General features: G+C 37.1%; 1 protein-coding gene across 3 annotated transcripts in view; it reads left to right on the top strand.

Annotated features, from left to right (window-relative positions):
- Nucleotides 1-26,890, top strand: part of CERKL (CERK like autophagy regulator) — a gene marked incomplete at both ends in the record, with an annotated part of 109,785 nt that overhangs the window by 75,044 nt on the left and 7,851 nt on the right. Inside the window, 2 exons of one of the 3 annotated variants that reach the window (XM_084228865.1) lie at nt 14,006-14,069; nt 19,709-19,851. The exons of the other annotated variants lie outside the window; for them this stretch is intronic. Coding sequence (XP_084084991.1) covers nt 14,006-14,069; nt 19,709-19,851 — 207 coding nt within the window. The remainder of the gene's footprint in view (nt 1-14,005; nt 14,070-19,708; nt 19,852-26,890) is intronic. 3 annotated transcript variants of the gene reach the window in all.

Below are 26,890 nucleotides of genomic sequence, written 5' to 3'. Positions count from 1 at the left end.
ATGCCGGGCGCCTTCTAGCCTGCAGTTCCAGCCCAGAGGGGAGCAGCACCCACCGCTAGGGCAGACCGGGCGTGCAGGGGAGCGCGTTCCTGCATCGCCATTTTGCAGCAGCGACCTTTCTTGCTGGAGACTGTGTGAACCCAGCAGAAGGCTCACCGAGGAGACAGAGGTAAGCTGGGAGGCTTGCCCATGCCGGGCGCCTTCTAGCCTGCAGTTCCAGCCCAGAGGGGAGCAGCACCCACCGCTGGGCAGACCGGGCGTTTGCAGCAGCGACCTTTCTTTGCTGGAGACTGTGTGAACCCAGCAGAAGTTCCCCAGAGGAGCCAGTGGTGAGCTGGGAAGGTCACCCAAGATGCCGGCCAGTACCAGCAACACAGTGTCACAAGGAATACGGCAAATTAGAAAACAGGCAGTAGGGAGTAGAAAAGCCACATGCAACCCAGCAACTCCTCAGCAAAATAGCACACCGCAAAAAGAAAACCATCTACCAGATTGCAACGACAGTAACTTGGAAGAACTTCTGAACCTTACAGATAGAGAATTTAAAATTGCTGTGATTAAAAAATTGACTGAAGTCATAAAGGAAAACAATGATAAGGGGAAAATAATTAATGACCAAAAGAATGAAATTGAGTCCCTAAAGAGGGAAGTAAAAGAAATGCAGGAGATCAAAGAATTAATGGAGACGCTAAAGAACTCTGGGAAAAGCAATGAAAGCAGAATAGATGAAATGGAAGAACGAATAAGTACTCTTGAAGACACAGAAATAAAAAGAACTAAAACAGAAAAGGAAGGAGAAGTACGAAGGAAAAAGACCGAAGAAAGACTTCGGGAACTATCTGACTCCATGAGGAAAGGAAATATAAGAGTTATAGGAATCCCAGAAGGAGAGGAGAGAGATGTAGGAACAGAGAAAATATTCATGGATATAATTGAAGAGAACTTCCCAAACGCGAAGAAGGAGCTGAAAATTGATATACAAGAAGCAAGAAGAACACCAAACTTCCATGACGAAAGGAAAAATACAGCAAGACACATAATAGTAAAGCTCCCAAGAATCCAAGACAAGGAAAAAATAATGAAGCTGGCAAGAGAGAAGAAACAGATAACATTCAAAGGGAAACCAATCAGACTGACATCAGACTTCTCTGAAGAAACACTACGGGCAAGGAGAGAGTGGAGGGACATAGTCAACAGACTCCAAGAAAACAGATGCCAACCAAGAATACTCTACCCTGCAAAGCTCTCCTTCCTCTTTGAAGAAAGAATATGGACCTTCCCAGACAAACAGAAACTCCGGAATTTCATTAAAACTAAACCCCCACTCCAAAAAATACTACAAGGAGTCCTAAAGCCAGAACCTCAGAGGGACGAATAACAACAAAAGAAGGCCAAAGAAAGTTATTAAAAGAATAAATAAATAAAATCAAAGGAAAAACAAACACAATGGCAAATACAGATGCTAACATATCAATACTAACTCTAAATGTAAATGGACTAAACTCTCCAATAAAAAGACACAGAGTTGCAGGCTGGATTAAGAAACAAAACCCAACCTTCTGCTGTCTCCAGGAAACACATTTAGCTGCAAAAGATAAAAATAGACTCAAAGTTAAAGGATGGAAAACAATTCTACAAGCAAATGGACCAAAAAAGAAGGCAGGAACAGCTATACTCATATCAGATAAAACAGATTTCAAACTTAAAAAGATAAAAAGAGATCCCAGTGGTCATTACATTATGATCAAGGGAACAATACTTCAAGAAGAAATAACACTCATTAACATATATTCACCAAACGAAGGAGCACCAAAATATATCAGACAACTATTGGCATCTCTGAAAACAGACATCAGAGAAAACACATACGTAGTGGGAGATTTCAACACACCACTATCAACAATGGATAGATCAACAAGACAAAAAATAAGTAAAGACACTAAAGCTCTAAATAAGGATCTAGAGTGCTTGGGCTTAACAGACATATATAGAACACTAAACCCAAAAAAATCTGAGTATACATTTTTCTCAAGCGCACACGGATCTTTCTCTAGGATCGATCATATACTGGGGCACAAGACAAACATCAACAGATACACCAAGATTGAAATCATACCAACCTTCTTTTCTGACCATGAAGGCATCAAACTAGAAATAAACCATAAAAAGAAGGCAAGGTACTCTCCTACCTCATGGAGATTGAAACCCACACTACTGGAAGTCCACTGGACTAACGAGGAGATAAAAGAAGAAATTAAAAAATTCTTCGAATTGAATGACAAGGAGGACACCAATTTCCTAAATGTATGGGATGCAGCAAAAGCAGTAATAAGAGGAAAATATATAGCAATAGATGCTCACATCAACAAACAAGAAAGAACTCAAAGAAACAACCTAATCTCGAAGCTCAAAGATCTAGAAAAAGAACAACAAAAAAACCCCAAAACCAGTAGAAGAAAAGAAATAATAAAAACCAAAGCAGAAATAAATGAAATCGAAACTAAAAAAACAATCCAAAAGATCAATGAAACCAAGAGCTGGTTCTTTGAAAAAATAAATAAAATAGATAAACCCCTAGCCAGGCTCACAAGGGCAAAAAGGGAGAAAGCACAAATAAATAGGATAATAAATGAAAGAGGAAAAATCACAACGGACACAGCAGAAATCAAAAGAATAATTAATAACTACTATGAAAAGTTATATGGAAACAAGTACAACAATCTAGAGGAGATGGACAAATTCCTACAACTCTACAATCACCCAAAGCTAGATAAAGAAGAAATAGAACACCTAAACAGACCAATTACAATTAGCGAAATTGAAATGGTAATCAAAAACCTCCCCAAAAACAAAAGCCCAGGACCTGATGGATTTACAAATGAATTCTACCAAACATTCAGAGACGAATTAGTGCCTATCCTTCACAAACTCTTCCAAAAAATTGAGAAGGAAGGGACAATACCAAACACGTTCTATGAAGCCAACATTACACTAATACCAAAACCGAACAAGGACAACACAAAAAAGGAAAACTACAGGCCAATCTCCTTAATGAACACTGATGCAAAAATCCTCAATAAAATTTTAGCCATCAGAATCCAACAATGTATCCATAAGATAATTCACCACGACCAAGTAGGATTCATTCCAGGGGCACAAGGATGGTTTAACATCCGAAAATCAATCAACGTTATCCAACACATCAACAAAAAGAAATATAAAAACCATATGATAATATCAATAGATGCTGAGAAAGCTTTCGACAAAGTGCAACACCCATTCATGATAAAAGCCCTTGAAATTCTTGGGATACAAGGAACATACCTCAACATCATAAAGGCCATCTATGACAAGCCAACAGCCATTATTATTCTCAATGGTGAAAAGCTGAAAGCAATTCCATTAAGATCTGGAACAAGACAAGGATGTCCACTCTCACCACTGCTTTTCAATATAATACTGGAAGTCCTAGCCAGGGCAATAAGACAAGAGAAAGACATCCAAGGAATCCAAATAGGAAAAGAAGAAGTCAAACTATCACTATTTGCAGACGATATGATATTATACATAGAGAACCCCAAAAACTCCACAGAAAAGCTAATTCAACTTATCAATCAGTTCAGTAAAGTGGCAGGATACAAAATCAACATGCAAAAGTCAGTAGCCTTCCTATACACAAACAATAAATCTGAAGAAGAAGAAATCAAAAAAACCATCCCTTTTGTTATTGAAACAAAAAAAATCAAATATTTGGGAATAAATCTAACAAAAGAGGTAAAGGACCTATACAAAGAAAACTATAAAACACTGTTAAAAGAAATAGAAGAAGACACAAAGAAATGGAGAGACATCCCCTGCTCATGGATTGGAAGAATAAACATTATTAAAATGGCCATCCTTCCAAAAGCAATATACAGATTCAATGCTATTCCAATCAAAATTTCAATGTCATTCTTCAAAGAAATAGAACAATTATTGATGAAATTCATATGGAATCACAAAAAACCCCGAATAGCCAAAGCTCTTCTGAAAAAAAAAGAAGGGAATGGAGGCATCACACTCCCAGACTTCAAACTATACTACAAAGCCATAATCATCAAAACTGCATGGTATTGGAACAAGAACAGACATACAGACCAATGGAATCGAATAGAAAATCCAGAAATAAACCCACAGATTTATGGTCAACTAATCTTTGACAAAGGAGCAAAGACTATGCATTGGAGCAAAGAAAGTTTGTTCAATAAATGGTGCTGGGAAAACTGGGTCGCTACATGCAAAAGAATGAAGCTTGACCACAACCTCACACCATACACAAAAATCAACTCAAAATGGATTAAAGAACTAGACATAAGACCTGAAACCATAAAATATATAGAAGGAAATATAGGAAAAACACTACGTGATCTGCACATCAAAGACATCTTTACAGACACATCACCCAAAGCAGTGATAGTGAAGGCAAAGATAAACAGCTGGGACTACATCAAATTAAAGAGCTTCTGCACAGCAAAAGAGACAATAACAAAAACAAAGAGAAACCCCACCAACTGGGAGAACATTTTTGCACCCAACACTAATGATAAAGGACTGATCACAAAAATCTGCAAAGAGCTGATGAGACTCAACAACAACAAAGAAAATAATCCAGTCAAAAAATGGGCAGAAGAGCTAAAAAGAAACTTCTCTGAAGAGGAAATGCAAATGGCCAACAGGCATATGAAAAAATGTTCAACATCACTTGCCATCAGGGAAATGCAAATCAAAACTACCATGAGATACCATCTTACACCAGTGAGAATGGCACATATTAAAAAAACTAGCAACAACAAATGCTGGCGAGGGTGTGGAGAAAAAGGAACTCTTCTGCACTGTTGGTGGGAGTGCAAACTGGTCCAACCACTGTGGAGAGCTGTGTGGAGATTTCTGGACCTACTAAACATAGAGCTTCCATATGATCCAGCAATTCCACTCCTAGCTATTTACCCAAAGGACACAGAAACATCCATTCCAAAGAACACCTGCACCCCTATGTTTATAGCAGCACTGTTTACAATAGCTAAGCTTTGGAAACAACCCAAATGCCCAAAAATAGATGACTGGATCAAGAAGATGTGGTACATATATACCATGGAATATTACTCAGCATTCAAAAAAGATAAACACATGCAATTTGCAGCAACATGGATGGCGCTGGAAGGGATCATGCTCAGCGAAATAAGCCAAAAAGAAAAAGAAAAATACCGGATGGTCTCACTCATAGCAGGAATCTAGAAAACTTAAATAAGGGACCAGGAAAATGAATAACTATAAGAAAGTGAAAATCAAAATCAACAGAAAACTATGAACCAGAGACACTTTTAGGGGGGCGGGGGCGGGAGGGGAGGGATTGGGGTCAGAATGGGGGGGCTGCAATTGTATGGGGAATATAACAATAAAATTTATTAAAAAAAAAAAAATAAAAAAAAATAAACTAAATTTGTTCTTAATCAAATTTAGGATACTCTGTAATACCTAATGCTTTTTGAAAAAAGTTTGCTTTCATAATCTATTGCAGCCAACTCTTTTAAGATTATAATTTAATAATTTTGTTTTCATTTTCAATGTTTTCACTTGACCTTTTTAAAAGCTTCAAAAATCATTAGGTTTTAAAGCAAGCTGCATACTTTTTGATATCTTCATTGAGATATTTGCTATTTACACATTATTTCTACAGTCTAACAAGCAATTGATGTTTGTTCACTTAAATGTTTGATGTTCTTCCATGAAATCCTTCATTAGGTGGTTTTTGTTCTAACTCTGACCCCTGCTGGTTAGGTCAAAACTAAGCACTTAATTGCTGGTTGGAAATGAATTTAGCAAAACCAAAAACTTAAAATTCATTCCAAAATAAGAAAAGCACTTAGATTGTGGTAAGGCAAATAGAAATTTGGTAATGCTACAGTTAATGGAAAGATTAGTAAAATCCTTTTCAACTTTTTGAATTTAGTGATCAAATTCCTTTGTTTTCTTGAGACTGAATTTTCTTATGGGAATGGACTGGAAAAGGCGGGTTGATGTTTTCCAGAATCACATCCTCAATTTTTGTGCTTTTGTTCTATGTAGTTTCACTAGCACAGTGCAAATTTGTAGTAAGTATTAATTGATGAAAAGAGTTGCATAATAAACCCATGCCGGAAACAGAGCAGAGAGCAATTGAAATCTCCTGGTCCAGTTATAAATTCCTGGGGAAGGGATTCAGAGTGATCTGACTTTGTTTAGCTGTAAGCTAGGGAGATGCATCTCACAATATAATAAGTTTATCGAAGTTCACACCTCATGACTTAATGGATTGGGATAGAAAGAATTTCCTAAAAAGAAAAGGCAGTCTTCGTGAAAAGTAAACGATACCAGGAGGCATATACTATAATGGAAGTCCAAGAGAAATTGCCCTAAAAGATTCTAGAGGAATTACTGAATTAAAAAAAAAATGTAGTGAAGGAGTCAGCATTTCAGCATTGTGATACTTGGCTTACTTAAAGGTGATCAATAAAGAAAAGAGATAATTCAGATATATCATTCCTTTCCACTAAAGTTTTCCAAAACTCAGCAGAAGGAAAAATTTGAAATTCATGGTTGAGTGAAACAATTGAAATTTAGGTGAAGTTACTAGCAAACCCAATAATGTGAATTATTTTATTTCATTGGTTTAATATCCAGAACAGTTTTATGTGGGTACTGCTCCATACCATTCAAGAAAGTTGTGTTGAACGGTTTGTGTTAAGCGTTACGCAGAATGCAAGATGAATAAGCTATGCTACCTACTCTTGAGTGACTTTTAGTTTATTAGAGACCCAAATATGCATTTAAAATAAATAATTTAAGACATACATTAAAAAGCCATAATGTCTCAGAGGGTGATACTAATTTTCATCAGAAGACTCAGGAAAAGCATTTGAAATAGAAATTTTAACTGGACAGTTTAGAAAGTCAGTGAAGGCAAAAAAAAGGGGGGGGTGGATTTCTGTGTAAAGACAGAAGTATGGGAAGGAAGGCATGCTAGTAGATACATACAAAGGGAGGGTGTGTGTATGTGTGTGTGTGTTCATTTGTCTTGGGAGTTCATTCATGACTTTGTCTTCCTCACTTTTGACTTTATCTTAATCAGTCATGAAATGATTGCCAGTGAATTGGTAAGAACTAACATACTCTAATCCTGAACAGGATTAAAATGTCTTCCTTTCAGTTTGATTGGCCTACTATAGTACCCAGGCACCACCTGGAACACACTCTCTTCTCCATCAAGATCCTTTTCATGGGCTGAGGTGAGACCCCCTTTTGCTTGAGGTGAGGATGCCTGAACTGAATCTGGATTCTATTAAGGAGAAAAGGACAAAATGGCCTCTGGGCAGGCTCCCAGCAATTTGCATTAGAGGATCTTTGTGCTGCACTCAGGAGTTTACGCATCACACATTGATCTGGAGCTGGTATAAATTTTTTATCATAGTGATGTAATCTGGTTTAGTGAAGATGACTATTCTGTCAACACAATGAAGAGTAGACAGGAAGAGGAAAGGCTGGAGAAAGGAAACTAGTACACGAGGCCTTAACTAATGTAGAGAAAATGATGAGAATGTATTTTTCTCCGTAAAACAATTGTATTGGAGAAAGAAATATGATTTAGGGTTATTTTCTTCTAAAATTACAAATGTCATAGACTCATATTTAGATTAACATAAAATTACAATACAAAACATTAAGCAAATTTAGAATTTACTTATATATTTGTGCCTAATGACTTCTTATTAGCTGCCTAACACTCCTCCTACAGGCAAAATTATAAAATTGCACTTTTCCTTAAACTTTTTTTTGGGTATATATAGGCTAAATATTTATGTAAAAAATGATTCCTATGTGTGAACACCTGAATGAGCATGGATACCTGAAGCATTTTCTAATCTTGCTAATTGCACAGTGTGGCTTTGTAATTGGAATTAGGTAATACATTTGAAACTACCTTGTATATTACAAAGTGCTCTAGAAGTAATGTCATAGATCTGGTTCAGTTTCATAAAAATATGTATTAATAAGGTCCAATTCACACTTCATTTGAAAGAAAAAATAGCTTATATGAAAGAATAAAGCAGAAAGTAGATACTTCTGCATGTGCTGTATGACTTGTTTTGAACGTATCTTGTATACATTATTCAGTCCAAATAGAATATGAATTACATAATAAATTCTACACAATGATTCATGTCTTAGATGGCACTGTATAAATAAGGATAGTTTATGGCTGGAGATACAGATTATAAAGTAATATTTCCATAAATTTCTTTAAAAAATGAATTTCACCTCATTAATAAAAACACACATGCTCTTTCATTTTTGGCTTGTGCCAAAACCTTGCCTACTTCAGCATCTTTTGAAATATTTGAACCAAAGTTGCATCCCCCCCTCTGCTGCCAGGACCAATGCAGCCTCTTAACTAATGGTATCAGAAAAACTTCTGAAAGAATCCAGAGAAAACAATTACTTTTTTCTGGCAACTTATCGGTATATCCGTCAAAGAAGACCTCTCACGGTAAGGCCATCTAGCATAGGATATAATTCCTTCTCTTCCTCCCCAAGTAGCATATCACTAAAGGTGTGAGAGGCATTTTGAGTGATCATAGATTCATAGGGTATTTCATGGGATAATAAAATGAAAAAAGCAAGGCAGCAGAGAAGTCAAACTAGAAAGAACTTGAGAGGCCATCTAGCTCAGTTTCGCCTGTGAGGTGGAGTGCAGATGTGTGGCACTCAGCAATGACAGCCCAGCTGGCACCCTGTAGTCAATCAGTGGATGTCATCACTAGCAGGGCTGTCACACATTCTTATCCTGAGTGATCTTGGTGCAGATTAGAAAAAGGCATCTTCTCTGTGCTGACTTCATAAAAAACAAATGGTGCCCTTTCTTCTGGGCTGATTCAACGCCTGGTCACCCAGCATGTTGAGTGAGGTGTTCTGGCTGGATTGAAAACCCACCTGCTCCTTAGCTTAAATGCCTGTGTGAGGCACACACTGTACCATGTGGAGAATTAGTGAGCTAACATTTGTCTCCTTGTAATTTTTATCTACCAGGGTAGATGTTATTTTTTGTAGTAATACAAAATATGTCCCATCTTGTGGATATGTCGTTGAGATACTAAAAAGCAGGTATCATAACTTCCCTTGATCTCTCTAGTAATATGCACATTCTCTTTATATTACCAAAACTGCTAGCTTTTAAGGTTATCATCATCATCACCACAGGCAGAGATGAGTCTCTGAATGCAGTCTTGTTCTCTGCCAGTTCAGGACCCAGGGGAGTGTCTGATCACCGAGAATTTTTACTTCTTGACCTACCCTTGACTGACCCAAGATAGTCAAAGTGAGATTTGTTGTCAGTTTCCTTTTTCCCCATTTAGAATCATGGTCCTAATTTTTGACATATTTACCAATTCTTCTCCTTGTATTATATATCTCATTGGTTCCTTAAGTCTCAATTTGAAACCTTCCCTTTCTAGGAATTGCCTCCTGTTATTCCTGATTTCGCCCAGCCAAAAGCTAGGTATTTTTGATAAAACTAAGTCACAAAAGATGCATGTAGACTAAGGCATTACTCCTTGCCAACTTTATCTGCATTGTAATAAAAACCTGGATAGGAAATGTTTATGCAATATATGGAGAAGGGAGCGAGACAACATGAATATGAGAATTTTGGGTGTAAGGTTCTTATTATCCTTTAAATAATTATGGATATTTATATGGGAATCCCATTTTCAATACTTAGATGCCAATTAGGGAATTGAAACTTTATCTCTGGGGATATGTAGAGCCATCGGTGTCGTTAATATAGGGAAGCACTATGATTAACTATGTGTTTGAGAAAAGTCACTCTGACTAGAGAGGGATAAAGGAAGACTGGAGAAGAGGCTATTGTGACTAGAGCTAGGGCACTGGTTTGAGAAAATGGAGGGATGCTGCAGCATAACTAAATACAGACACGTCTGCCCTAGGCATTTTGACTGGTTGTGGAGTGCGAAGGATGAGGATAATCTAGGGGGAAGTCATTTTCCTCTATTGGGCGGTGGGAAATAGATGATGGAACACAAAAAGAAAAATATAATTGAAAGACAATATATTGCTATTTGAAAGGTAGAAATGATGGATTCCATTTTTGAGTTTAGTAAATTTCAAGTACCTGTAGAATAGGAAAGAAAATAGCATTTCCATCTGAATGTGATGATGAGAATTTTTTCATGTGCCTGTTGGCCATCTGCATGTCTTTAGAGAAGTGCCTGTTTAGCTCTTGTGACCATTTTTTGGATTGAGTTGTTTTGTTTTGTTTTGTTTTTTCTGATGAGTTGTATGAGTTCTTTGTAGGTCTTGGATATCAGCTCTTTGTTGGATGTAGGGTATGCAACTATTTTCTCCAATTCAGCAGGGTGTCTTCCTGTTTTTGTGATACTTTCTTTCACTATGCAAAAGTTCTTTAGTTTGATGTATTCCCAATTGTGTATGTTATCTTGTGTTTTCTTGCTGTTGGTGCTGAATCTGCAAAGATATCACTGAAACCTATGTTGTAGAGTATCTTGCCTGTTTTCTTCTATGAATTTTGTGGTTTCAGATTTTTATAAAAGATTTATTTATGCATACAAGAGCTGGAGTGAAGGCCAGAAGTGCAGAGCAGGGGAGTGAGAGGATTCACCAGAGACTGAGTGGGGAGCAGAACAGGTGGAGTGACTGAAATAACCTGCTGAGGGGAGCAGCAGGTTAGACAGGAAAGGTCTGCTGCACCAGGTGTGTTAGCTTCATAGTGCTGAGACATAATCCGTGTGCCACCAAGGAGGCCCAGGTTTCAGATCTTACATCAAAGTATTGTGCCATTTTGAGTTTATTTTTGTGTATGGTGTGAGATAATGGTCTCATTTCATTCTGTTGCATGTGACTATCCAGTTTTCCAAACACCGTTTGTTGAAGAGATTTTCCTTTCTCCAATATATACTGTGGGCTCTTTTGTTGGAGATTAACTCTCCAGGAAAGTGTGGGTATATTTCTGGGCTCTTAATCCTATTCCATTGACTTGTATGTACGGTTTTGTTCCTGTACCATACTTTCTTGATTGCTGTTACTTTGTAATACCATTTGACTGATAGGTGATGTCACCTCTCTTTTGTCAGGATTACTATTTGGGTTTTTTTTATGGTTTTCATATATATTTTGGTAATGTTTGTTCTATGTTTTTTTGAAGAACACCATTGAAACTTTGATAGGAATTGTATTGAATCTTTATATTGCTTTGGATAAAGTGGCCATTTAACAGTGTTAATTCTTCCAATTCATGAGTAGGTATTATCTTTCCATTTCTTTGTGTCTCTTTCAATAATGTCTTATCGTTTTCATTGTAGAAGATCTTTGCTTCTTTTGTGTTCTTTACCCCTAGGTATTTAATTCTTTCTGATATAATTGTAAATGTGATTGTTTTTGTGATTTCTTCCTGTTCTATTTCATTTTTTTTTTTTTTTTGCCTACAGGAATGTAATTGAATTTTGGAAATTGATTTTGGAAATTGCCACTTTGTGTACTGCTTTATTGTTTTAGTTCTTTTAGTTGAGTGTTTAGAGTATATTTATCATGTAATCTGCAAGTAGAAATAGTTTCACTTCTTTCACAGTTTGGATTCCTTTTATATCTTTAATTAGCATAAGTGCTCTAAATAGGATTTCCAATGCCATGTTGAATAGTAGTGGTAAAAGTGGACATCCTTGTCTTGTGCCTGATCTGAGAGGAAAAGTTTCCAGTTTTTCACCATTAGAATGATACTATCTGTGAGTTTGATATGTATGACCTTTGTTATGTTGAAGAATGTTCCCTCTATCTCCATTTTTGAGGGATTTTACTAATAAATGTTGACTTTTATCAAATGCCTTTTCTGCATATATTGATATGATTGTATGATTTTTATCTTTCCTTTTATTGATGTGGTAAATTACACACCTCAATTTTCAGATGTTGAACTATCTCTATGTCCCTGAAATAACCTTACTAGGTCATGGCATGTGATCATTTTCATGCATTGTTGAGTTCAATTTTCGAAGATTTTGAGGATTTTGCATCTTAGTTCATCAGGGAAATTGGGCTATAGTTTTCGTTTTTGTTATGTTTGAGTTTTGATATTGGGCCTCATAGCATTCTTCTTTTTATGTTTACTTGGGGTAGGTTAATTTGCATCTGGCTCTTTCTGATTCTAGAGCCCTTACCATGCTGTCTGAAAACACATTTTGATTCCTTCTCTACCTGGAGTAGTCAGATTACTCTCAATCCTTTCCTGCTACATTTATTTTTATTTAGAATTATTGCTTACTACTTTATAGTGTCCATTTATTTTTTGAAAAGTTCATGCATTTCCTTTGTCTCCAAAATATCATCTCCTTGAGGTCAAGGAATTGTTCCTTATTCTGATATGTTATGATCAGATTTCTTCCATCTTTTCTGATTCTCTCTTCCATATCAATTATTTTATTTAACTTTTACAATGCCTTGAAAAATTCCTGTTCTTGGATAACTTGAATCAGTGTATAGTCAAATTCTATCTGCAAGATCAAAGGAAAAATACAGAATATTTCAATTTTTTTTACCAAACGAATATAGCATCATCCCATAGCATAATTTTAAAAATAATTTTGTATTGAATTTGAGAAAATTTACCAAAGTAAAAATATGACTTGATAAACTGACATTAGCATAAATATTTCTTCATAATACCCTTAAGTATTTTAATGTGTATAGGTAAGACATTTTTGTATTTTGCATTTTAAGGTTGTAAGAACTCATTGCTGTTATCAGTGAATGTTCAGCATACAATCATTTGTGAACACTTAACCTTCCAAGTTTATGGTATTATTTTAGATTTAGTTTTCTTGTAGCTTTCTTTTCATTAGAATTTAACAAGAGAGGTTTTATTCATGTGAATGTTAATAGCATTTGAATAAGCTATGGGAGAATTACAATGTAACGCTGCTGGATACAGAATGATGCTTTTAGACACCAAGACTAATAATTTTTAACAATATCTAAAAACATTGTAGGGAAAGCTTGAACCATGTTGGCACCAGGGACAGACAGGCATGAAAGATTAATGTAATCTTGCATATAATGATGCACATTCTTACACAAAAAATCCATCTGCAATGTCATGTCAGTCAGCAGAAATCTTTGATGGGTGGATACAGCTGGGCTGTCTCTTCTGGCAGAGCTGCCCTAGAAAATGCTAAATGTGGTTGGGATGCTTGGTGCCATCTGCACTGTGCCAGTTTATCCTGTCTTTACTGGCATTTACAATACTGCATAGGGCATCGTGACTGTAGAGACAGCGATAGGGAGTGACAGATTCATTTCCTCCGAGGACCCAGGCTCTGGTGCGCCTGTGTGCTCCCCTCCTCTTGGGCTGTGGTTCTGTTATCAATGGTCTTGGCTTTGCTTCATATTTTCACATCCAACTCCTCCTCTTTTCAGTCTAGCAGTTCCAGATACACATTCTTCTAGTATGTAAATCTTACACTAACCTTTCAACTAATTTATTCATGTGAGTTTGCCAAAGTGATTTAACATTGACTGTTCGGTGCCAACTAATATGCCTTATTTTCAAAATACTGCTGCTCCCAAGCTTCTGAGTTAAAGGAAATGTGTTTTATTTAGTGAACACTAAACAGACAAGCATCAAGATCAATTATCTAACTGCTATGTGTGGGATATCCCCAAATGACTTATGTACTTGGAACAAGTGTGGGGCCCTTTTTTTACATAAAGCTGTAAAATACATCAGGCAACTAACATTTAATCCTCTTTCCTATGATTAAAATATAAATATTCAAGAATAAATGTTATTTTATGGCCTCACCATATGTTTGTTATATTATCTTGCCAAACCAAGTTTAAAAGTATAAAGCATTGTTTAGAACTTTCACTTTGTGTATGTGTGTTTTTTTTTTTTTTAACACAGTAACAGAATATGAAGGACATGCACTGTCACTGCTAAAGGAATGTGAACTCCAGGGATTTGATGGGTAGGTTGTGTTATTTATGTTATCATATTACTTGTTATTAAATGTTTTCATCCTTGTATTTAGCACCTATAAATTTTAAGTATCTGTGAGATTTGTAACTAAACTCTTTCATTTTTATCTGTAACAAAAAATGATCACGATGAAAGGGCATGATATCCACCTCACAGGATCTGGCATAGGAAACAAAAGGAGAAAACTCATCATAAGTACCATGAAGCCTATAGTGTGTACCTTGCACTTATTTCACATGCATAATTTGTATCTATTATCATTAGTTCTTGACTTTCATCATGTGAATATCTAAAAAAAAGCATTGATGAAAATATGCTGTTAGTTATATGCATCATTGTACTAGAAGCCTCTTTTATAAATTTGAGTGTTAATAACTATGGTTCGTTTGGCTATGATTTTATAAAAACAATTTATTTTCAGAAAGAATAGAAGATGCTACTTTTAATTATCTCGTATAATTTTATGGCTGCCAAATAAGTGTTACCCACACTAGGCACTGGAAATTATTTGCTTCATGTTGCTGGAGGGTGCAGAGATTGTTCACTGGCTTGCAAACACTAGGAAAAAAGCAAGGGACACACTTAAATGGCCATTTTTAAAAAGTAAGTCATTTGGTTAAAGTGTAGGATTGCTATAGGAGATGAAACTAATCTCTTAGGGAACTTTTTTTTGCAAGAAGGAACATTTCAGAGGTGTAAAAGGTGGGAAGTGATTGAATTATTTGTATTACATGGTGGTGGGCAAAAGGGCAACCAGAGGCTCAATATCAGGAAGATCACCTGGACCTTTCAACTGAGGTCAAGGGTGTTGCTTTTCCAGAGAACTATTGGAATATTTTAGGGAGGAAATTGACATAGTCAAAATGGAACATTAATTAGCAGAGTTTTTTTCAAAGAAATGCTTAATATTTTTTGGTGAGAAAACAGTATTAGAGGATGAAAAAAAAATTGTAAGTAAAACATAATTTCACAAAGGAAATAGAGAATAAATCTAAATTATGTAAATATTAAGGTTGAATACTGAGGTAGGAGACTACTTCAGAGCATTATACTTATATTGATTAATAGGCTATGTCTAGGAAATTAATTTATAAGTAGACAATTTAAGAAAACTAATTGGGGTAATCATGCCCACTGGCTACCTATCTTAATATACTGTGCTGTTCTGGCACACAGTTTGTGAGTATATAATGGTGGTTGAATTTAAAACAATCCCTTTCTTTAACACATAATTATGTAATGGGATTAACAGACATCACAGATAGGAGACCTGATCTTGCCCATCAGCATTATGAAGTATTCTGCTAAACATGTTATCTATAAATATATTCTTTTGGTAATATACTGTGATTAGGATCATGAAGACCTTTGCAGAATGATGAGATGAATGCTCACGTACAGCACAGTAATAGTTTCCTCTCCTGAACGTGCTTGATTCTTTATTTCAAGTGACAGGTGTGGCATTAAAAGTTACATAGATCCTGTAGTTATTACCCACATTTTTTATAAACCAGTTTGGTCTGGCCATTACATAAATGAAGTTCCAGTGATTTAACTGTTTCTAAATCTTACAGTGTGTTGATTTAGAATGTCTATTGAAAGTCATGTATGTTCTAAAATCTTTTAGATTTTTTATTTGTATAGGCTTTGTTTTTCCAGTAAGACTTGATAATGGTGGTTGGGATTACTGATTTCATAAAGTGGTAATTTTAAATTGCTCTGTTTAGAATTGCATAGAGAGGTATATGAGAAGAACAATGAAAACAGTGTCTTTAGTGCTACAAAAGAACAATTCTCTAAGTAGTAGAATTGCTTGAAAATGGAATGCTCTCTGCTCTTTAATTCCTTCTTTCTGAGCCTATTTACGGAATGACTTCAAAACACACACACACACACACACACACACACAGAGGATTCAAGGATGGGTACAGTATCCACAAGTATCTTGGTATTTTGATGAAAAAGGGGCTTATAATAACCTTCAAGAACTTGAGCCGGGAACATCTCTGGCTTTCTCCAGCAGAAATATTAATAAGCAATCATTAGGAAATCACCTAAAGCATTTTAAACACAGAACCAGAGAAGTTAAGATCCAAGAAAATGGTGTAATTTTCAGTGAAGCAATAGTATTTGAAAAATAATGTTCAAGATTATTGAATTATTATTGTTGTTATCAGATTTTGAATTATTGAATTATTGAATTATCAGATTATTGAATTATTATTGTTATCAGATTTTGGAGTTTTTTTAACAATTACACATGTTTCCTTGAAAGATACAACGTGACATATTTCTAAATGCAATAGGGACAGAATATCCATACTTGTGACAGCTGGTTACCTCCAGTGAGTCCTAGCAAACACTCTCAGATCCATTGCTAGAATTTTTAGGAGCTTAAGTTCCCATATTGTCCCCTATTTATACCGGTTATGAATATGAAGTTCTATATAGGCAAATAAAGATTAATATCAGGTACATACATTAGAAGCAGTTGAATTTATGAATGTGAATATGGTTAAGCTGACTTATACTTCTGATGCAATTTTAAATACACTTAAAACTTTGTTTCATGGTTCTTAAATTTCAATTGGTAACATTACTGTTAATTTCACCATTAACTAGACCTACAAAAACCTACCTTTATATTATTGGACTAACATTGAGCACAGTGACTGTGATATTAGCTACTAAGGTTTTAAAAATTATCTTTTTTAAAAAATAAAGTCTAAATCAAAACCTCAGTAATATTAAACATTTCAAAGATGATATTGGTTGATAGTCAGATACTTTACCCAAATACAAAAATACCCATTTAAAAATGTATTATCACTTTTCACTACAGGTAGGATATAAGTTCCCCCAGTTGTACTTTTCTAGGCAGAATCATTCTACATGGGGTCACACTAAGATTTTTTTTTTATCCTAAAAACATAAGTGGTATCACACGTAAATAATTAGTTACTCGAAGGTTTATGTTTTAGAGTAACCCTCAGTTTTAAAAGGTTGATTTTTGTTTTTTCTTTTAGTATCAGACTTGTGATATGTTTATATATTAAGTACAGTTTCTAGGTAACTAAGTGGGGAGGCAATCTTAATGATCTAGGAGTTATCAAAATAAATATATTCCTTTCTAACTCATTCAGTTCCACATTGGTTTTAGGAAGAGAATATACTAGGTTTAATGGTAGTGCAGTCTAAAAAGAAATTTTCTGGTTTCAGACTCAAATTTTATTACTTCATTACCTTGGAAAAGTTACTTAATCTTTATATGCCTTAATTTCTTAATCTTTAAATTGAGGGTAAAATTATCTTACTCTGTGCAGTTACTGTTCAAATTAAATAAGTCAATACATGCAAAGTACTGAGACCAGCACCTGGAACATAGTCATTATTCACTAGATGTTACTTTATTTATTCTAATTATCTTCATTCATTATAGTTTCAAAATATTTAACAGACTGTGTTATGACAAACTTTCAAAGATTTTTGTAGAAGAGCATGTTCACAGAAATGCCACCGCTATTAATTCCAACAGTGTGTTTGACAGGTTCACTTTGCTGTAACTAGATGCAGGATCTGGGGATTGGGTTGCCATCTTCTATGGAAATTAAGTTCCTCTGTGCTAAGTTAGATGCTTGGTGGGATGATTTTATGTAGTCCTTTTATATCTCGCACACCTCAGCACACAGACAGATGTGGATCTGGGCGTTAAAATTAAGTTCATAGAGGGCCTCCCCAGTGGTGCAGCGGTTGAGCGCTGGGCTGTGAAGCTGCCTGCAGCCTCTGCAGCGCCAGTTCGATCCCTGACTGCCAGTGAAGGTCCCACATGGCGTGGCAGACCTCTCCTGTCTCACCTGCTGCTCCACTCAGTAGCGTATTTCGTCAGTCTGACTGTTCTGCTCCCCACTCTGGCTCTGGTGAATTCTCTCACCCTCCCACGCTTCTGACTGTACCCAGTGCTTGTATAAATAAATAAACAAATAAATAAATAAATAAATATTTTGAAAAAATGTGATTCCTTTAAAAAAAATTAAGTTCATAGAATGTTTGGACATCTGCTTTGAAGAAATTTTTAAGTTGTACAGCTAGGTTCAAATCGAACCTTGGGTTCCCCATTAAAAAGATAAGACAAACACCTATTTCACAGAATTCTGAGGATTTAAAAAGAATTGTGTTTACATTGTTGTTAATTTTTGGGTGGTGGTTGATTTCTCCCCTCAGGTGCAGTCCCCCTAGTTCTCCCATCACCATAGCCCATAGCACCCGTGATCTACCACCACAGTCCCTTGTGATCTTCCTTCCCCCGTTTTGACTCCTTTTCCTCCCCCTTAGAATTCTGAGCATTTAGTAGAAAAGAGCCAGCCTATCAGCTTACATAAAGTTGGCCCTCTTTTTCTCTGAATCACTGGCCACGTTGTGAACCCCTGGAATCAGATATTAAAGGATGCTCCTGGCCAAAAATGATTCCCGTCATAGCCCATGTGCTGGAGTCTGTTCTAACTTATGGAGTCTTTGGACTGAACCTTACCCAGGTGCAGGTGGCCAGGAGGCTAAGAGGAAGGTGGAGGGAGCTAATGGAAAAAGTACCCCCCACCTCTAGATTCACCACCCTCTGGGACTTCCTAAACAAGGGACCCAGTAACCCCTTTTGATTATGGCCCTTGGCACACCTTTTTTGTTTTTAATATATCAAATGTTAGTTTCTAGTATTTAAAATTAGGAGACTCGTCCAAAATTTAGGATATGTGATTTCTCTAGAAATATCGGAAGATGGATCCCCCTGGCCTGCCTTCTTGGTAAGTGAGGAAGCTGGGGGCTCTCCTGTGCACTGAGCACACTCTTCTGTTCCTGCTGGGCCCTATGGACCCTGAATTGTGTGGCACCTGTTTCCAGTAATGTAAAATGTTCCATTTTGTGTACATTACTGATATTTTGATATTTAAGATTACTTTGCATCTTTTAAATATAAATGATTAAAAAACAAATTTGTTTTTTTATATATTACTTTTAAAGAATCCCATCCTCACCATGCCTATAATTGACTTAAACAAAATATTAGCAATACTGTCTAGGGTCAATGGGTATTAACACTAATTTTAAACATGCCATATAGCAGTCGTGTCCAGGAGATGAAAACCAGTTCAGGTTTGAAATTACTCTACTCATATACTAATGATAATTATGAGTTTCTTAAATTAAGGTTTCATATTTTTATATGATTTTTATTGCTGTCTTATCTGTACTCTACTGAAAATTAGGATTTTATGACTGGCTTACACTAGTTAAATGAATTGCATATGACTATTATTAACATAAGCAAAGTGAGAATATGTGAATATTCACAGAGCAAAATGCAGGTCAGATGTGAGTTAACAAATGCAGATGTCTTCATGCCTCAACCCATTTAAAAGTATTGTAAGTCTGTGGTATTATCCCAGTGTATTTGTGAAGTAAGTCTTGCCAGGTTAGTACTGATGTCTTCTTAGTCACTGACACATACTACAGTCTTTGAAAGTGTACGTGAATAGTCGTGGACATGTAAGACTAATATTTTGAATCCTAGATGTTGTGAATTATTACCAATTATTTTGAAGTTCTGCAACCTTATACTTAATTTCTTCTTTCTAGTGTCGTCTGTGTTGGTGGAGATGGATCTGCCAGTGAAGTAGCTCATGCTTTGCTCCTTAGAGCCCAGAGGAATGCAGGGATGGAAACAGACCACATCCTGACTCCTGTCCGAGCGCAACTTCCCCTCGGCGTGATACCAGCAGGCAAGGGAATGAATGGCCGTGGACTGTTAGTGGAATTTCTCTTCCTATCTTGTCCTGACTCAGTTCCTAAGCTAGACAGTGCACAGAGTTAAATGCCCAGACTTTGAGTCTGAAAGACCAAAGTTTGGCATCTCCACTTGTAAATGTGGGCTGTGGACAAATTATTTGATTTTCTCTGAGCCTCATTTTCCTAATCCATAAAAGTGAGGTAATATAATATACATATATACTATGTACTTTACTGCAACATTATTGTAGTATTAAATTAGATGGTATGTGCAGAGTGTTTAATACATATATATAGTGTAGTTTAATACATAGTGTAGCAATCAATAAATGGGATTGTTATTATTTTACCTTCCCATAAAGTTAGAAAGATCACCCAGGTATGAAATCTCAAAAGAGGGCCATCCCAGTCAAGTTGCTTATGATTTTATATGGGGTAAAATGTGGGATTCCTAAAATCAAAGTACAAACAGATAACTTGGAAAATGCCAGAGGGACTCCTCCTCACTGGGAGTGTTAGTGCACTGGAGGGTGAGCTTCTTAAGGGCTGGGCAGTGTGTCCTTTTATTTACTACTGTGTCTCCAGCAGCTAGAATAGAAGGTGGCACAGTAAATGGTCAAAGTTGACCAAACGAACAAATGTGAAGAAGACATTATAAAGCAAATAGCACTTGAGTTAGGCCTAAAGATGGCTAGGAGCTAGCCTGAAGAGAATGAGTGTATTTTCTTGGATGCAAAAGTAATAAATGCGAAGGCAAAACCCAGGAGTATTGAGGAACAGAAAATAGTTGGTTTGTTGGGTGATAATGACATCACAGTAGGCCCAAACCATGGTAACTGCTGGCTGCCACAAGACAGTGTCTGACTTGTATTTGGTAAGCTGGGAACATTAGGAGTTTCAGAGCAAGGGCACTCCCTGCTCTGAAACTAGGGGGATTCCTGAAGTGGGGAGTGGAGTAGGACAGAAGGCCCTCAGCTCCAGAGAGAACTTAGAGCAACACTGTGGCCAGAAAAGAGGAAAACAGCTTTTGCAAGTTTATGGTGTTTCACAAGTCACTCCTCCTTATTTAAGCAAACAATAGTGAAAGAATGTGATTATTTCTTTTCATTTTAAAAACATCACACATTGTTATCAATATAAGAAAAGCCAAAAAAAAAAAAAAGATATGTTCCCTTTGGAAAGAGAAAATAATACACACATTAATGAGTTTCAGCATACTATTTATTGTTAAATTTTTAAAAACACAGGATATGCAAATACCCTTTTACAAAATATTTATTTATGCATACAAGAGCTGGGGGTGCAGGCCAGAGATGGGGGGGGGTGGGGGATGGGGGTGGGGTGGGGTGGGGGTGGTGAGATGATTCATCATAGAGTGGGAAGAGAACAGGCAGACTACTGAAATACGCTGCTGAGGGGAGCAGAGGATAAGACAGAAGATGTCCGCCTTTCCATGTGGGTTGCTTCCTGGCCAGCTGGGGATAGAACTCATGCTGCTGAGGCCAAGGCCGAGGATTGCTTCATAGTGTGGTGCTTTAACCCTTTGTGCCACCAGGGAGGCCCTGCAAATACCCTTTTAGAGTATAGTATTTTTCTGAAGCAAGGATTTAAAGGAAGATGAATGTTTAAATATATGCAGATCACTGTAATACTTATAGAGAAAACACTATAATAGACTTTAAGTAGAAGAGAACAAAATAATCCCAACTCAAAAAGAAAAAAGAAAGACACATTTTGGCACAGCTCTGTGGCCTGTGTCCTTGTATTAGCTCTGTCTAGAATGGTGAAATTTTGAGCATTTCCCTTCCTGCAGAGTGGATGTGCTTAGGTCAATGTTGGTCTTCATTAGTCTGATGCTCCTGAGGTCACTCACTCACTGCCATGCATCTAAAGTGCGGGGATGTGTGTCCCCATGAGCATGCGTTTAACATGCACACTGGTTAGCTACAAAAACGGGTGGTTATGCTTATCTTAAAAAAATGTAACTCATACGGGCCGCACGGACTGTAAACTTGAGGCCCACTTGAGTGCAGGTTCACCAATGTGCAGACACCAGGCCGCGTTGTTTACTGCTCTCTCAGGACATGGGCTACACCTGCGGATGCAGGGTTTATGAGGTGTTTAATCACTTCACCATTGCCAAAGCAGACGCGCTCCCTCCAGTAGTGCTAGTAGCCCATAAAGCCAGGTAGAGAAAAGGGCCTCCCTAGTGGGTTAAGGCTCAGTGCTACCACTGCTGCTACGGCCTGAGTTCGAGACCCGGCCCAGGGAGCCAACCCCACGTAAGGTGCAGGGGGCCTCTCCTCTTGCCCACTGCTCCCCTTAGTGGTGTAATTCAGTTATGTTCACTCTTCTTTCCTTGTGTGTCCCCTTCCCCTCCCCTCTCCCCTCCCCACCCTTCCCTTGTCTGTTTCCCCTACTCCCTTCCCCCTTCCCCCCTCCCAACAAAAGAACTTAAAATATGAGACCAGGTCTTAGTAAACGTTCTTTGTAAGACGTTGAAAGAACTGATGATGGAGGTAAGATGTTGAAGAAACTGATGATGATGGAGAAAAGTAGGGGAGCTCATCATGAGCCTGTGAACATGGAAGCAAGAACCCACAGCTGGGTGGAGAAAAGTGTTTGGTTTCATTAAGCCGATATCTTCAGCTGATTAAAAATACACACAATAGGGCCTCCCCTAGGCGGCGCAGGGGTTAGAGTGCTGGGCTGCAAAGCTGTCCACAGCCTCTGCAGCGCCGGTTCAATCCCCAGCTGCCGGACGAATGTCCCACATGGCGCACAGACCTCTTCTGCCGCCCGCAGCAGTGTACTTTGTTGGTCTGCCTGCTCTGGCGAATTCTCTCATCCTCCTGCACTTCTTGTATAAATAAATCTTTAAAAAAAAAACACACAATAAACCTATGCTTATTACAATGCACCTAGAAAAAAAAGTAACTCAGATTTTACAGAGGAATAGCATTGAATTTTATCATCATACCAATGGTTAAGCATATCTCTGATTTTGAAAGCATATTTTAAAAACACTGGATATTAGCAGAAATGCCATTTGGATACTTTTCTTTAACAAATATAGCCTGTTGTGAAAACTCTGGATGATGTATCCCAGCTTATTGATTCCATATAAATAAGGAGGAAGTTGTGTGCAGGATGTACTAAGATGAGGACTCTATGCCTAGTCAATGCTTTGATAGTCACAGAATTGGAATGAGAGCTAAGCAGGAAGTTCCCATCTGAACATAGAAGACAGTCTGCCTTTGAAGCCATTTACCTCCTGGAGAGAGACACCCAGAGGGAGAGTGTTTAGTAAATTATTCCACTGAGCCAACAGACTAAGCTGCTGAATTATGGTCAGACTCAAATGGATCAGATGTGGGGAAGCCTGTATTTGAACTGCTGGCCATTAGCAATGGTGTTTGTTGCTATGGGAACTGGTGCTAAGGAACTATACTGAGATTCCGATTAAAAGGGTGTTGAGGAGGAGGCTAGGGAAAAAAGCCTGAGAGGACATAAAAATAAAAAAGCAATCCAGTTGTTGTAAAACAAGGCTCAATCCACATACTGATGGTGTGAACCATATATTCCTGTAGAGTTCACATAAATAAATTCATGCTTTCCAATTAATTTGGGCAGAATAAAATATTGCCAAGGGACTGTTAATTTCTATGATATTTCAGGCAAAGAACCAAAGTGTAGGTGCAGTTTTCATGAGAATTTTAGATATGCTTGACTAGGAAGTCATTACATCACATTTATCTGTTTGGATGTGGGAGACATTAACGGCCTTATGAATATTCATGGTGTCTAGTTAATTAAGTTAATTGTTCTGCAGAAGTGCTTGCACTTCCAAGGACAATTTTTTTTCTTTCTTTCTTTTTGCCTCTGTTGTTGCTGCCTGAGACCTTCCATCAGTCATGCTTCACATGAAAAGCTACTTCTGCCCTACTCCTTGTACTTGGCACATTTTAGCAGGTCTGGGAGGTGGAAGGTGAGCAAAGTTGCTGGTAGCATTAAGAAAAATAACTTTTCAAGCTAATTAAAATGTTTACCTTGAGGTAGAACATTTATAGCTTTGGGAAGGATGCTAAAATTACATAGTTGCTTATGTGAGCAGCATGTTCTTTTGGCATGTAGACATCTTCGCAAATAGAGTACAATTTCCTTAAACAAAAACTGTGATCTGTTAGTTTATCCCAACAAAAATATTGAGCGATCAAGTTTTACAATTTAACATCCATTTTCCTCAGGAACTTTTTATTTCAGAATGTAAAAGACTGCTTAAAGACGATGATACATATTTCTCAGAATAGATGAGTAAAATAATTTTCTGATGTGTGGTCATGTTTATTTTCACTGCCAAGTTTCAGAGAATTAAGGGCAGTCTGCAAAGTTGCAAAGCCTGAGAAGATGCAAAAATAAAAAAGCCATCATTCTGGAAGAATTTGTGCTTGGGCATACTAGTGCATACTTCAGACTTGCAGGGGATAAAAGAGCTTTATTTTCTGGAGTCATGATATGTTATTGTCTGTTGCACATGACAACATTACATTATTTTTATAACTAGCGTTTCTGGAGCACTGCTTTTATGATCTACTCTGATTAACCATGGTAATGGGGGAAGTGTGCTTCATGGACTACTGTAATCCATCGGTCATCCTAAATATCTCTCTAATTGTGTGACCTCCTTTTAAACCTTTACCATAAATCTGATTGGGAAAAAAGATAGATTGATTTGTTTCCTCTCTTTTTTCCACCCATTCCAGATTAATTAGAATTAGATGGCCAAAGGGCAGGCAGACCACAGGGGGTCAGTGAATAACTTCAAGGGCCTAGATAATTGACTCCTGGGTAAAGATCCGTTTAAGAACTGGTTTCTGGACCACTTGTTTACAAACCTTAGGGTGGAAGTAAATCACTTTGAGAACTTGCCAAAACATGGCCCTTCTACACCTGGACATTCCAATGCAGTGGGTTGGAGGTGGAACTAAAATGTGAATTTTTAACAAGAACCAGGTAACACTGATGCTGCTGATTCCTGCATCACACATTCTAAGAGTACGTCTCCAAGTTATTGTGTATACACTGTAAACTGCACATCTTCCAAAATGCAGACTCTGACCCAGTAGGTCTGAAGAGGCATCTGTTGCTGTCAATACAGTATTAAGCACCCTGCTGTTGCTATTGGGGCTAGGTTGTAGACTGTTTTCTGAGAAACAAGAATCAGAACATAACTTCCTTTTCTACGAATCCATGGGTACCAGCTATAAAATTTTTTATTTTTAAAATATATTATTCTTACATCATTTTTCATTTTTGCACAAATGTATGCATTTTCATTTTGGTTATATTCCCCATACAATTGCACCGCCCCCTTATTTTGACCTTCATCCTTCCTCTTCCCCACACCCTCAAGTGTGCCTCTGGTTTATAGTTGCTTGTTGATTTTGATTTTTACTTTATTATAATTAGTCTTTTTCCTGGTCCCTTATTTAGGTTTTCTAAATTCCTGCTATGAGTGAGACCATCCGGTATTTTTCTTTTTCTTTCTGGCTTATTTCGCTGAGCATGATCCCTTCTAGCGCCATCCATGTTGCTGCAAATTGCATGAGTCTATCTTTTGTGATTTTGAGTAACATTCCATGATATATATGTACCACATCTTCTTGATCCAGTCATCTATTTTTGGGCATTTTTGGGTTGTTTCCAAAGCTTAGCTATTGTAAATAGTGCTGACCAGCTATCAAATTTGCTAGTGTAAATTTACGTTTGTGTTGGTGTTACTAGAGGTCTGAAAGATTAATGCTTAGATAGGTCCCTTATGAATATTATTTTAATGACAGTCTTGGTTGGTAATATCTAAATTGCTTTAGCTTTTCCAACTGAGTAACCCTAGCACCTACCAGTCGAAAGTCACACAAACTGAATAGTAGGTTATGTGTGACCACATGGGAATGTGCCTAATAAATCAATCCATGATAGGGGTGGTACATGTCACACCCTTTCCCAGATCCTGCCTTTATGGGACTTCTTTCTCATTCTCTAAGTTAAGAAAAATTGTAGTTTTAATTTTTAAACCCTTTATATCTCCTAACAATTGCAGAGACCCCTGATATTTGTCCCTTTACCCAAGATCTCAGACACAAATATTATAGGGGCCTAACTTGAGAGGGCTCTTTCCCTCTGTATGCTGGTCAAAAAATTCATTAACTTCTAATGATTATGAAAATAAAAGTGCCATAGTCTCGATACAGATTTATATACAATAGTAGATGCTGTAGAGTTACCTTTTGCATTTAGGATACCATTTTTCAGGTAATAGCATCCATAACTAGATGAACGGTTATAGCAAAATTTCTAAATTGTACTTAAAGCATGTCATTGTATTAATAGTGCTTAGGGAATTTTTTTTTTTTTAGTTATTTGGGTCTTTTTTGTCTCCACTTGTCTATCTCTGCTCTCCAGAGCCACTCTTCTGTTGGTGCTCATTTTGGTATAGCAGTGGAAGCCCATTTATAAGGATGGAGTAGACTTTGATATAGCTAGAATTTTGGGGGTAGGAGGGAGAAAAGTAGACATTCCTGGTGAGAACTGCAAACTAGATATTATAAACTATTTCCTAACTTTTAAGTTATTTAAAAATTAACCATGATTCGGGAACCATTTAATGTTAATAAGATTTCCATTAAATTTCATCTGCCATTTATACAGTGACATTTGTACAAAGTAACAAATGTTTAATTTAAAATATAGAGTGTATTGGGCCTCCCTGGTGGTGAAGGGTTAAGCACCACACTATGAAGCAATCCAAAGCCCTGCAGCATGAGTTCAATCCCGGCATGAGTGCAACCCACATGGCCCAACAGACCTCTCCTGACTCACCCACTGTTCCCCTCAGCAGAGTATTTCACGCAGTCTGCCTGTTCTGTTCCCCACTCTGTCTCTGGTAAATTATTTCACTCCCCCACTCCCACATCTCTGGCCTACACCCCAAGGTCTTGTATGCATTAATAAATAAATCTTAAAAAAATAAAT

The sequence above is a fragment of the Talpa europaea genome (genome assembly GCF_964194135.1).
Source record: "Talpa europaea genome assembly, chromosome: 1".
In the NCBI taxonomy this organism is placed as follows: domain Eukaryota; kingdom Metazoa; phylum Chordata; class Mammalia; order Eulipotyphla; family Talpidae; genus Talpa; species Talpa europaea.
Note: the sequence above shows the minus strand (reverse complement) of the source record. Positions and strands in the feature narration are given on the sequence as shown.